This window comes from Pecten maximus, chromosome 1, assembly GCF_902652985.1.
Source record: "Pecten maximus chromosome 1, xPecMax1.1, whole genome shotgun sequence".
NCBI classification, from domain to species: Eukaryota; Metazoa; Mollusca; class Bivalvia; order Pectinida; family Pectinidae; genus Pecten; species Pecten maximus.
This window is the reverse complement of record NC_047015.1, coordinates 18,381,912-18,396,261: the sequence shown is the minus strand read 5'-3', so window position 1 is coordinate 18,396,261 and position 14,350 is coordinate 18,381,912. Positions and strand designations below refer to the sequence as shown.

The window sequence follows — 14,350 nt, the reverse complement described above, 5'->3', positions numbered from 1 at the left end:
GCCCTAGATATACCTGCCGGTGCTATCAACTGTTGACCCGGTGTCAAGGGAGTCAGTAGGTCTTCTAGGACACCAAAAATTAGAGCAGTATTCTACTTTTACCGCGATTGTGCATAATCAGCAAGATTAGTACATTAAAGGTTATAGCGATCATATAGCTGTCACCACAATTGTACTCATATGGAATGAGTTATAGCAATTTGCAATCAGTTCAATGCTCAAATTCTATAACCTAAAACAAACTGTGTTTAAATTTCCCGCTAACGAAATTCGCAACATCAAAACCACTTTTGTCACAATAAATAAAACTTAAATAATTTGCTGTATTTTATTTGTGAAAAGAAGAGGTTTTTTTTTGTTTTTTTTTGTTTTTTTTTCGCAACAATTTGAAGTTCATTAGATTGTTCCTTATCGGTTTGGAATATTGGGATAGAATATTGTTTTTCAAAAACTTGTCAATCTTTTGGGGGAAAAAATGCTTTAAATCTCAAAACAATGGTTTTCCCCTTGCTTTCACTTCTTTGGATAGTAATAGACACAAACATGTTATTTTTTTTAGAAGTTTTTTTCAGGTAATAAAATGACACTTTGTACATACGTAAATTGTAATTGATAACATGACTTTTTAAAAATAAATCTGAATGAGATGCGACATCTACGACTTCTACCTATCTTTGATAACAAAACCGGTTCCGATGACGTAATCTTGATGAAAGATTTCAGTATGTAGATTAACTTTATTTGAAAAATCCTTTATTCCTGGTACACACGATAGATATTCACACCAAAACATGTAATACTTTTCTGACAATTAGAAATGAATATCCTACATAGAAGACAGCAATATCCTACATAGAAGACAGTAATATCCTACATAGAAGACAGTAACATCCTACATAGAAGACAGTAATATCCTACATAGAAGACAGTACTATCCTACATAGCAGACAGTAATATCCTACATAGAAGACAGTAATATCCTACATAGAAGACAGTAATATCCTACATAGACGACAGTAATATCCTACATAGAAGACAGTACTATCCTACATAAAAGACAGTAATATCCTACATAGAAGACAGTAATATCCTACATAGAAGACAGTAATATCATTATTAAATTCAGATACACACATCAGTAGCAGCTAGATGAATTTATGGCCGAACAAAACGGATTTCAGTATGTAGATTAACTTTATTTGAAAAATCCTTTATTCCTGGTACACACGATAGATATTCACACCAAAACATGTAATACTTTTCTGACAATTAGAAATGAATATCCTACATAGAAGACAGCAATATCCTACATAGAAGACAGTAATATCCTACATAGAAGACAGTAATATCCTACATAGCAGACAGTAATATCCTACATAGAAGACAGTAATATCCTACACAAAAGACAGTAATATCCTACATAGAAGACAGTAATATCCTACATAGCAGACAGTAATATCCTACATAGAAGACAGTAATATCCTACATAGAAGACAGTACTATCCTACATAGAAGACAGTAATATCCTACATAGAAGACAGTAATATCTTACATAGAAGACAGTAATATCCTACATAGCAGACAGTAATATCCTACATAGAAGACAGTACTATCCTACATAGCAGACAGTAATATCCTACATAGCAGACAGTAATATCCTACATAGAAGACAGTAATATCCTACATAGAAGACAGTAATATCCTACATAGAAGACAGTAATATCCTACATAGAAGACAGTAATATCCTACATAGAAGACAGTAATATCCTACATAGAAGACAGTAATATCCTACATAGAAGACAGTAATATCCTACATAGAAGACAGTAATATCCTACATAGAAGACAGTACTATCCTACATAGAAGACAGTTATATCCTACATAGAAGACAGTAATATCCTACACAGAAGACAGTAATATCCTACATAGAAGACAGTAATATCCTACACAGAAGACAGTAATATCCTACATAGAAGACAGTAATATCCTACATAGAAGACAGTACTATCCTACACAGAAGACAGTACTATCCTACATAGAAGACAGTAATATCTTACATAGAAGACAGTAATAACCTACATAGAAGACAGTAATATCCTACATAGAAGACAGTAATATCCTACATAGAAGACAGTAATATCCTACATAGAAGACAGTAATAACCTACATAGAAGACAGTAATATCCTACATAGAAGACAGTAATATCCTACATAGAAGACAGCAATATCCTACATAGAAGACAGTAATATCCTACATAGAAGACAGTAATATCCTACATAGAAGACAGTAATATCATTATTAAATTCAGATACACACATCAGTAGCAGCTAGATGAATTTATGGCCGAACAAAACGGAAACAGGTGGAAATATTTGAAAGATAGCTTGACATAAGGAAGCGCTGGTGGCATATTAACGGTAAAAACTGATATTTTACAAGCCAATACTTACAATGTAGTCGAAATAACTTGATCAGCCTGTTTAGGGGTCACAGTTTGCCCATTTGTTCACATATTTTGAAAGAAATAGCCATGCCGTTTTGCTCACAAGTGTTTAAAGCACACAATAGGAGCAATGGTTTAACAAAATTTCACTTCATAATTTGCATAAACACTGATTCAGTTTTGGCCTTGAAATGCAAATGGTGGTATGTACCGAGTAAACCGAGTATTAAGACAATTGTGTTTTATTTTTTTATGTAATTGTTCATTTAAAGTATGAGAATGTTACGTGTGGTTTGTCTACTGACTAGCTACCAGCAAGATCATCTTAGATTCTGATTTCTCTCCTACACCCATTTTAGATTTATATTTTATGTATATATTTACATATGGTATGTTATGTTTTTGTGTATGTATACATAAGTATGTGTGTATATATATATATATAGTATCAATTGATTATACTTATTCTTTTCCGTTGCCGACAACAAAAGAGAAACGGATATTCAAGGAAGTAAGGAGTGAAAGGAGAACGAAACATTGGCATGGGAAGTGATGAACATTAGTACCAGCAGCAAGCTTTTGAAAGTGCTTTGTGTATACTTCTGTTGTCGGCATCGGTGAAGATTAGCTCTTGTCTAAATTGCTTGGGTGGATATATATAGATATGTAACTCTCTCTCTCTCTCTCTCTCTCTCTCTCTCTCTCAATTAAATATGTAAATATGCCATCTTGTTGTAATGATTATGTATAATTATATCGGGAAAGGGCTTTATATAAGTTGTATAACTTGTACCCAATCCCTTTGTAAAGTTCAGTTACAAATAAAAATATGTTTAAATCAAGCAAGATATGTACTAGTTAATTATAAAACAATTCCTTATCATATTACCTGGATTAATGTATACTAATCCCGGACCTTTGAGATATAATTTTACATTTATACAAAATAATAACCTAAAAAATTGGCAATAACCCGACGTCAAAAATAAACCTTCCCTTCACTTTCCTACGGACTCTTGAAAATACGACTCATTCGAAAACAAGACTGTTTCCATATCTGATGGAAAAACGTACTTATGATACTTTAAATGTAAAAGGAATGAAACAAAAAGATAAGATAGAAGAATCAAGATTCATTTATTGCTTAGTCATACCTTTATTTGTAGCATGCAGGAAATCAATTAAGAAATAATGTCATATTTAAAAAAAATACAAAGTTCCAATCATTTGACTTAAATTACTTTCAAATATTAAAATCGAGCATTCCGAAGTTCATAACAAAGGAATTAAACTACACAAAGAGTTATTTAAACAACTTTCAATTATAAAAATAATCTATCATCTTATCACAGCGTCTCCGTACTTAAGATACCGTAGTAACAAATTTAAAGTGTCACAGACATGACTTTGCTATGTAATCATTGTAGATACTGCAAGATGTTCATTTATGTACAAAAAAACACGAAAATTATGTTTTAGATAAACCTGTTCGTCGCACCAGGCGTTTTGTTGAAACTTCACGGAAACTCCATGCCATCCAAAAATACACACCATGTTTAGGTCAAATAGAAACGGGGCCTGGTCCATGTTCACATTAGGTTTGTTACGGTCTCTAGAGGCATTTTTATACGCCGCCTGCCAAATGTTACGGTAGTATTATGGCATGGCGTTGTCCGTCAGTCCGGCGTTAACTTTTGTTTGCCCGGTATTATACTTCTATATAGTGTGATCATGATATGAATTTGTGCCTTTCCTTGAAAAGAATTCAGACTCTCCCGTTTTTGAAAGAGGTATTCCCCTTTGTTTATTTAAGTTTTTTTCTAGATATCTATATATTAGACTGATTTCTTTAAAACTTGGTAGTCGTTAAACATATACATACATACATGTATATCACGCATTCCTACTTACTGAAGCCTCAGTGCATCGCATGCAATCTAATTGAAATTAGACTTGTATTGTCCGCTCCTCTACGATGCTCTCCGATACACTTCAATACAAGATTTTGTACCCAACAATTATCTGAACTTTTGGAATCCATACAGTTAGATGCAGCAAGAATTATCACAGGACTCAGATCAGGAACCTCACATCATAAGCTGTATACTGAACTTGGTTGAGAATCTCTCGAGGAAAACACAAATACATCATGATGTACAACCTAATGCATGGACACGCACCAACTTGTTTACAAGGTGTACTCACTCACAATTTAACCCGCCACTATGCAGAACTTATAACTATTATGACAGTTTCTTTCCTCTTATGTATCGCACAATCAATAATAATGCTAATCTTTTTGATTCTCCTACACTTGCAAACTTTAAACATAAACTAGATAAAGATAAAGTGTCTGATATAGACTCTGTTAAAAAAATTAAATCTGAAGGGGAAAGAAGGGCAAATATTATTCTTTGTCAGCTTAGAAATTATTGCAGTGATTTAAAATTTGATTTACATCATGACCACCTTACAGCCAGTCCTCCTTGTAACTGCTCAGACGCACTTGAGACAGTTTCTACACATGATCATAACCATATTAGTATTGACATTTTCCTATATGGATGTCCTAACTGTAATGTTTTCATAAATATGCAAATTCTAAATAACATTCATTACTTTATAGGGAAGTCTAAAAGTGAGTCACTTCACAATGCAAATTAATGAATAAATTTGTTAACTATAATTATTATGACATCTATTTTATTTCGAAGTTTTTAATCCATGATATGTGAAGCCAGTTGAACATGCGAAATAAATTAGTTCAGTATTAATAAATTTACTTTCAATGATCTTGTTTGTTATTTATATTGTAATTCATTTGTTAAAATCATGTGCGTGCATTTCAATTATATAGCATATCCTGATTGTCTTAAGCATTAAACAGTTGGGGTGGTGATGACCTGTGCAGTAATTGCACATGGACTTTTGGTCTAGCCACTCAACTGTAGTTAAATTAAACAATTTGTATGTGCACGATTAATTATACTTACTACTGATTAATTTCAACTACATGTATATACTAAACATTGACTATGTTTGTAGCTATTGTACTTTTCGTGAGTGGATGTATTGTATGTATTCTTGTGTTAACTTGTTATAATTTCATTCAAATGAGTTACCTCCCCTTACATTGTTATTGTTAACGTTTGTGTATATGTTTATAAATTTCATTTCATATATCATTATTATGATACAATGCATAATGATTTGTAAAACTTGTTCGACCACTTGATTTTTCCATCTGTCAATAAAATTTGTTGAGATAAAAAAAAAACAGGTCTAACGATGCTCCGTAGGAGGTCATCTCAGCATGACCTTTGAGCTTCAAAGAAAATTGGCCAATGACGTCATAAATTAACCAATGACAAAGAGTCTTATACGAGCCTTCGGTTGTGTCTCCTTAGTATTTTCGACGCAATGCAACGCTTGATTAGAAATGCATGTACGCAATATTTCACAAACATAACTGCATTATCTTAATGGCCACGGTACTAAAAACTTTGCTAATCCTCTGAACGTAACATTGAAAGTAGAACAGAAAACGATTAAACAATATCTCGTCGACAGGACGGAATGTGTTGCCAACTGGATTTCGAAAATTGTAACAGTACACGTTATAATTATATTCCCTTTCAAACTTTTTTCCCGACGCTGTTGCCTTTACTATCTATTTCTCCTATGATGATCAATTCGTTGAAGTTTCTTGGTGAGCCGGAGAGGGTGAAGCAATGTTGTTTACCATTGCTATCGACCATCGGAATACCTCGGAAACATTTTGTAAGTATTTGTACTTCCGAAGAATGAAAACAGGACTCGTATGCATAAAAATTCTTAAATGGTTAAGCATATGCTTAAGTCAATACATTCTGCTTATCATATTGATTTTTTTACCTAGCATATCGCTTATCTCGTTAAGTGGCTTGCATGATTTTTCTTAACGCTTGAGAATATTCTTAAACTTAAACAACCCACTCATCTGTCTTAAATCGTTAAGCAAGATACTTAATTTTGCAAAATGACTGCCGCAAATGGACAGAAATGATGCACCGCAGCAGATTACAAGAGCTTTGTTACAAGAAAGGCACTTCCGAGACAGGTTTGACCCTCTTCAAACTTTTGACGGTCTTGAACTTTATCAAAGATTTAGGTTTGATAGGGAAGGAATCATTTTCATAATTGATATTCTAAAAGATTACATTGCCCCAACGACGGGAAGACAGCAAGTCTGCCCCCACATTTGCAAGTCGTGATCGCTTTGCGATATTATGCTACTGGGAAAATGCAGCTATGTAGTGGCGACAATTTTAATGTTGACCAGTCCACTGTGTTCAGGGTGATCCAAAGAGTCAAGCATCAACGAACCAGAATTTGTGAATAGGAAGAACTTCCATTCAATAAATGTTCAGATTGTTGTGGATGCAAATTATCGCATTCTAGATTTAGTTGCGAGATGGCCAGGGTCAGCATGTGACGCAAGAATTATCCGTGAAAGTCGCCTAGCAAGGATATTTGAGGCAGGAATGTTACCAACAAAATATCACTTACTTGGTGATAGCGGTTATCCGTGTAAGAACTGGATATTGACACCATACCTTAACCCACAACCTGGACAACAGACACGCTACAACAGGTAAATGGTCCTTAAACTGTGTTTTATTTCGTCGAACCTTGTTACAAGTTTCTCTTTCAGTCGCGCGATTGTTGTCAGTTGTATTGGAGATTTTCTCAGAAGGGGACTAACTCTAATTTGTATAATGACAGGGGCTCAAAACAGGGAAATTTTATGTACACCATGTTGTCATAGTCCAGCTCACCTTATTTTATAAAGTAGATGATACTGATAAAAAATATGTAGAGTGTCTGGCCTAACCACTATATTTAAATGTACAATCGCATTATTTCCATCACCATTTTAAATTGCAACAAGTGTACATGCTCATGTAACATGTACTACACTGCAAAAGTAATTAATATATTAGGTTAATTAATTTGATTGAAATGCATTGCATATTTCCAAATACATATTTTGCAAATTTATTAAATGTATAAATTAATAGGCACACTTCTTTATCAATATATCAAATGATATTGCTAAATAAACAAATTAATTTATTAAACGATAAAATGAAAAATCGGTAAAACAAGAATAATCAATCAGCATGTAGAAATCTTGTTAAAATATTTCATCTGGAAATAAAATAAAGAGAAAATAACTTAATGGTATCTGTTTACATTGATACTGGTAGCTGAGATTATTGGGTTGTTTTTGTACATATCACATATTTCATGATTTTTTCATGTTTCAATTTTCAACTTATGGAGTCAAATTTGAATTAGGTAATACATACATTGTGATTACAAGAAAAAAAACAGTATATATATATATTGTAACCAATATGGATTTGGATCATTACAGTATAGCGTAAGATAGTACGAAAGCCGGTTGGTACCATTTCCGTAGAAGAAAATAATATTTTTTGTCGCGTTATTACGCGAAACTAACGCGTAATATCGCGAAACTAACGCGATATTACGCGAAACTAACGCGTTATATGGTGAAACTAACGCGTTATTACGCGAAACTTTCGCGTTATTTCGCGAAACTTACGCGTTATTACGCGAAACTAACGAGCTATATCTCGAAATTTCGCGTTATTTCGCAAAACTTACGCGTTATTACGCGAAACTAACGCGTTATATCGCGAAACTAACGCGTTATATCGCGAAACTTTCGCGTAATTACGCGAAACTAACGCGTTATATCGCGAAAGTATCGCGTAATAACGCGAAACTAACGCGTTATATCGCGAAACTAACGCGTAATTAGGCGAAACTAACGTGTTATATCACGAATATATATAGATAGCTCTAAGAAGTATCGGCTACTTTTGAAGAGTATTGACATGAGGCACGCCAGTTTAGTGAGATTTTATTTTGAGCTTGGCCTATCCCAAGCTGAAATTTTGAGTTTTTTAACAATAGTGGATAGTGTTGTTTTCAGCAATTCAACACTTAAACGATATTTGAAACGATAGTGTTTAACAATAAGGAAATTAGTTCTCGGATATATACGATGTTGCATTATTCATTCTCAATGAATTACAAAATTCTTGACAGAAAAACAACTTTGTTCTCGCCCTCCATCTTTAGAGTCAATATCTGATACTCTGAAACCATTTCATCGTCTTATATAACCTGCTGCGCATAATAAAGCAAATGTTTTGTGATATTATACAATTATCGACCTGTTTTCAGGTGAATATTATGATTTATAAACTCGAGAAAATTATATTTCCCAAGGCCGAAGGTCATCGTGTTCACCTGAAAACAGGTCGATAACTTGCTTTATTATATGACAAAACTGATACATTTTCATATTACAGAATTATTATCATTACCTGTCATAAGATTGAAAAAAATAATAGTGATCGACCGGAGAAAAGTTCAAAATGACAATTAATAAGACAAAGTCAACAATGAATTTTAACTATATTATTTATTATTGCTTAAAATTTAAAAAAAATGTTAAAGCTAAAACATTTAAGAATTCAGTCTATTAAACTCTGTCCGGGAGCACATGCCTACATGTACATGTAAGCATACATTTTTGACGACATGGATAGTTGAAAATTCCCTTGTTACTATATTTGGGTGCGTAATCGAGTTGTTGGATTGTTATGTCACCCTGGATTTGACGTCAAGGATTGCGGGATAGGCCCTGTTATTATATTTGGGTACGTACTTTATTTTTTGGTGATCATATCACTCTGTAGCGAGAAGGAGTACGGACAAAAGCCCCCGTGGACATTAGCCTCTAGGACAAAAGCACCTTCAAACTAATCAAAAAGTGGACAAAAGCCCCTTTATAGAAATAAATATTTTTTATTGATTTTTAAAAATAATTTCAATGTATGTTTTTAGCAATGGTTATGTTGAGTTAAATTAAGTGCTACATATACATATATGTAAAAGTGACCTCAGTCACCAGTGGCTTCTGCAATATAAACAACCGCTTAAAACAACAACTAATTGAACTGTTGTATAAGTTTGTTTTTATATTATTTCTATGATTTCCTAAAATTACAATAATTACAACACAGAGCAATATATTTGGTAAGGCAGTCATTATATTATAATTTGAAACACAGATACTGAAAAAGGAGATGTTTTAGGAACCTGCTGGCACCATGTAATCGACGATTGTTGATGAAATACTACTTGTATTATAGCATAACTATTTACTATTAAAAAATACAGATTTACTAATAGTATATAAAGTATACCAACTAAATTTATATAGACGGGACTTGTGTCCGGGGGTGGGTGTGGGGGGTGTGGGGTGTGTGTGTGGGGGGGGGGGGGGGGGGGGGGGTTAAAGTCCGGGGGTGGAGGTGGGGGTCGGGGTGTTTTGTCCTACACTTTAGCACGGCTTCGGGGTTGATAATAATATTTGAGCAAAGTGAGAATGTTTAGAATTAGCCAATCCGGAAAGGGGGAAAATCATAGTCATATCATAGCCTAATACGCGTTAGTTTCGCGTAATAACGCGTAAGTTTCGCGTAATTACGCGAAAGTTTCGCGATATAACGCGTTAGTTTCGCGTAATTACGCGAAAGCTTTGCGATTTAACGCGTAAGTATCGCGTAATAACGCGATAGTTTCGCGATATTACGCGTAAGTATCGTGTAATAACGCGATAGTTTCGCGATATAACGCGTTAGTTTCGCGAAATTACGCGAAAGTTTCGCGATATAACGCGTAAGTTTCGCGTAATTACGCGAAAGTTTCGCGATATAACGCGTTAGTTTCGCGAAATTACGCGAAAGTTTCGCGATATAAAATGGTCCCAACCGGCTTTCGTAGCAATGCAATATTTAATAAAAATGATATTTATGATATATATATTTACTGTATTTTTCACAATTTTTAAACTGCATACATGTAGGATCCTACATGATCAGTCAATGGGACATTCGAAAAAAAATATTGAGGAAGTAACATGTTTCAGTAAAAACGTGAATTTTAAACAATTACACACTTTTTATATATTTTCATTTTGATTTGCTAATCCTAATCAATATGGTCATGAAGTTTAATCGTGACCTCATCACGAATAGTCTAACACTGCACTGAATGGGAGTGTCTAAACTATGAATATTTATATATGAATATCAAAAACTCGATTTATTGTCTACCAGTTGATCGGCTACGAATTGGATACGCAGGCATGCCATTTGATTTGGTCAACTGCTTAACAATTATAAGATTGTGTTATCATCAATCATGTTATGTAGCGTTAATTCAGAATTTTGTGCAAAATATGGCATCTTATCCGTTTAGTTGTCGGAAACGTAGCTTGGGGACACGTACTGAAATTTATTATTGCATATAAATCGAGCATTCCCCTTGAAAGGAACGACAACTCTTGGTAACAGTAGTTGCAACCGCCATTGATGCTGTGAGCAGTAAGAACAAACGATGGAAAATATGACGATCTATTGTGATTGACCACTCAAAGTAAGTAAGTGAATTTAATAATAGGAAACAAATGCTTGTGTTTTACATTGTATGTACCAACAATGCAGTATGTATTCTGCAAAACCATTGTACTATTGTCCTAGATACTGTTAGGCGTTGCCTTTTGCCACTTTTCGGGACTTATTGGAATGTTAGCGTGAACATACCTGTCATCGCAGCCTGTCTCCTGTGGTCAGACAGCTCTGATTTACCCTTCATATGAAGATTGTGCCACATTTTCTCCACGTCTTCCACCGAACGCCTTGACACATGACGAGGCGTTTATTTCGTCTGTGATTTTTCGCCATGTCTCCCTCTTCCTCAGGGTAGTTACCCCGGCCCCAAACTTTGCCCGTAGCACACCCTTGTTATCCTCAACAAGTTTAGTCAAATAGAGGCACTCGTCCGCACTCCAGTTTGTTTTTCTCTTTTTGCTTAGTGTCTGTAGCCATTTTCAATTAGTTTTAGTACACTTTGTAACAAGTGGTTTACAATCAGCGTACTTGAGTTTTAAGGATTTTGGTTTGTGGGTTAATTGCTGCATTTTAGACTTTATAGTTTGTTGGGTTTTTTTGTGTTTTTTTGTTGTTGTTTTTTTTATTTTTTTTTTAATTTATTTATTTAACACAAACTTCTCCGAGACACAAAGATTATGGTTCTTTGTATATGAATGAAGTTTGATCAAAGGTATGAAACTGAAATAAAGGTTTTTTTCTAAAGCAATAACAGTGACATTGACCTTGACCCTACAACCATGAAACACAACCTGGTCCGATATGTCATGATCCTTTATATTTGAATGTCGTTTCATTAAAACCCCTTCAGGAATGAAGCCGTCAGAGTACTGAGTTACGTATGTACAGACGCACAAGACGAACGAAGAGGAAACATTTTGTAAGTAATTAATATATACATGGAGTTATTAATGACAAAGATTTTATTGAATAAACAATATAACAATGAATAATTTTGGCAAAGAAACATTGCGATGTGGTTGTGTTTATTTCCCAGATGTCGCACAGTTGACGTGCGATGGATAGTCACAGTTGAGGGAGTTGGGGTTGAACAAGGTACCTGGAGAACAGCGCTCGTGGAATGCCAAACCTGCTGCGCACTCGTAGAAAAAGGAACAGCTATCGGGATCGGCGTGAAGACCAAGTGATTTCCCGGCACAGAACTTCACTGAAAGGCAATAATGTAAGCGATTTAAGCAAACATAAAATTGTATGGTTTATCACTTGATATCGAACATTTAACAGAGCTGGACATACAAATTTATATAATGATTAATATGTGTATTCAATGTTTTACATATACAGTGTTTTATAGGCGAAGTATTTAACAAGCGAAAGTCTTGTAGATATATCGATGCGTGTTTGACATAGCATGCAGTGTTTAACAGGCTTATACAGAGCTTTTATTGTTTCATAAGAGAAAAATACTTTAAAGTCGATAACTTGTTAAGCAGACACTTGCACGGCAATGCAAAATACACAAGAAGCAGAAAGCGAAATTTATGCCAGTTAAACAAGGAGCTGTGTATTCTTCAGGCATTACCTGGCGGAATGGGTTGGTGGTGGTGGTGGTGGTGGTGACCTTGTGTCGTCTGGGCTTGAGTTGGTACTGCTGTGGTAGGTGCTGTGTGGAGCAGATTAAGCAAAATGTTTATGGAGCACAAAGCAGAAGCTAGTTAAGCTTTGGTTTAGGTAAAGTATTGCTTTACGTCCTATAAAGAGCTAAGGTCATTTAACGACGGTTTTGTCTGAATGAGAGACTCTTATTTGTGGTGAATGTGTTTGTTTGTGGAGGCTGTGGCATGTTTGTGATTGCCTCCTTTTGATAGCGTGACACTGATATCACTTTATAATGCTAACTGACTGAAAACTACTGCTATAGACACCCAATAGAACCCAACACCCGGTCACATTATACTGAAAACAAGTCGTGCTAAACGCTGAACAGGAAAAACAGCTACCATTAATAAACGCTGGTATGCCCCGAGGATAGAACCTAAAGCCTACCTCACAGGAGCGAACAACTGCTGTCAGTATGATGTGACCTGATTGGTTGTTCTGCTGGATGTCTGTGAGGTAGCACTGTAAAGTCGATATCATTTGTTGTGCTATCACAAAGGAAACAAACGTGAACATACCGCAGCCTCTCCAAAACACATACATGTATCTCGATCACACGGGAGCCCGTTAGAATGGCTGTTGATAAGACGTTAAACAATACAAATCATTCGCGGGATCACTAAACTTCATGTTGTCTTCTTCGATTCTAAAAACAGTGGCTTCCAACACCTTTCTTTGATATAATCACCATATTATTAAACCAGCGAAGATCGAGAGATTTACATGCTAACACATAATATCTTATTTCTTTATATATAATGTATGATTTAAAAAAGAAAGAAAAAATGTAAACTTGATCTACTTTACAACAATTGCGAAACAAGTTATATCAACTTGTATTAATCACGCTTGTTAGCCCGGATGGAAACGCGTGAGAGGTCTTGCTGTGGAAAGAAACCGGAGTAACCGGGGAAAACCCAATTGGTCAGGCAGATGACCCAATACATTTTCGATGAAAGGCAATTGTGTTACGAGGGCTGATTGATACGGTGTGAGCCTCATATTGAAGGATTTGAATTTTGCCGGGCATATTGTATTATATTTAACATAATCCCCTTCAGTATCTATAAACTTTTCCCAGCGGTGTTTAAGGGTCTCAATACCACTTTTATAGAACTCCTTTTCTTGGCTGTTCAGAAAGTCATCCACTGCATGTATGACGTCATCATCGGACTTATATATAGTCAGAGAATAATAGGACTTAAAAAGAGTATCCTTGAGTACCACTTTCAAAACGAGGCTCACAAAATATCAATGATCCCTCGTACCACTGTGCCACACGACCATTAATAAAGAATATGTTTGAACATTTGCACAAAGTAACATGCGTCTAGATCGTTCTCCTACGTTTGAAGTTAGTTAATGTTATTACTTAGATGATGGTGGCTGTTCGAATCGCTCTGCATCCGTCCGTATAAACCGCTATTATTGACCATGGCCATTCAAGTTTCAGTCTTATAGGAAAGGCAAAATGGCCGACAGGCGGCCACCTTGGATATTGAAATTAAAGTTTAGTATCGCTACTTCTTTTAAGGTACTTGAGGTTCATTTCTCAATGTTCAATATAGGTTTTCCTCTGTATCTATTTGTGTCTATAAAACCAAATGACCGAAAGGCGACTATCTTGTATTTTGACAATTGAAGATTTCTATCGCTATTTATTGAAATGTACAGGACTGATACCTCTTAACATCACATGTATGTTCTCCTTGGTAATTAGTTGTGCACAGTCAGTTTTTAGTCTGATTAGA

At 34.9% G+C, this 14,350-nt stretch overlaps 1 protein-coding gene across 1 annotated transcript in view; it reads right to left on the bottom strand.

The window, feature by feature from the left end:
- Window positions 1-11,884: 11,884 nt before the first annotated feature.
- The window catches only part of LOC117326882, a 43,814-nt gene continuing 41,348 nt past the window's right edge, over window positions 11,885-14,350 (bottom strand). Inside the window, 2 exon segments of the mRNA XM_033883681.1 lie at window positions 11,885-12,147; window positions 12,523-12,603. Of these exon segments, the coding sequence (XP_033739572.1) occupies window positions 11,966-12,147; window positions 12,523-12,603 (263 nt within the window). The 3' untranslated portion in view covers window positions 11,885-11,965.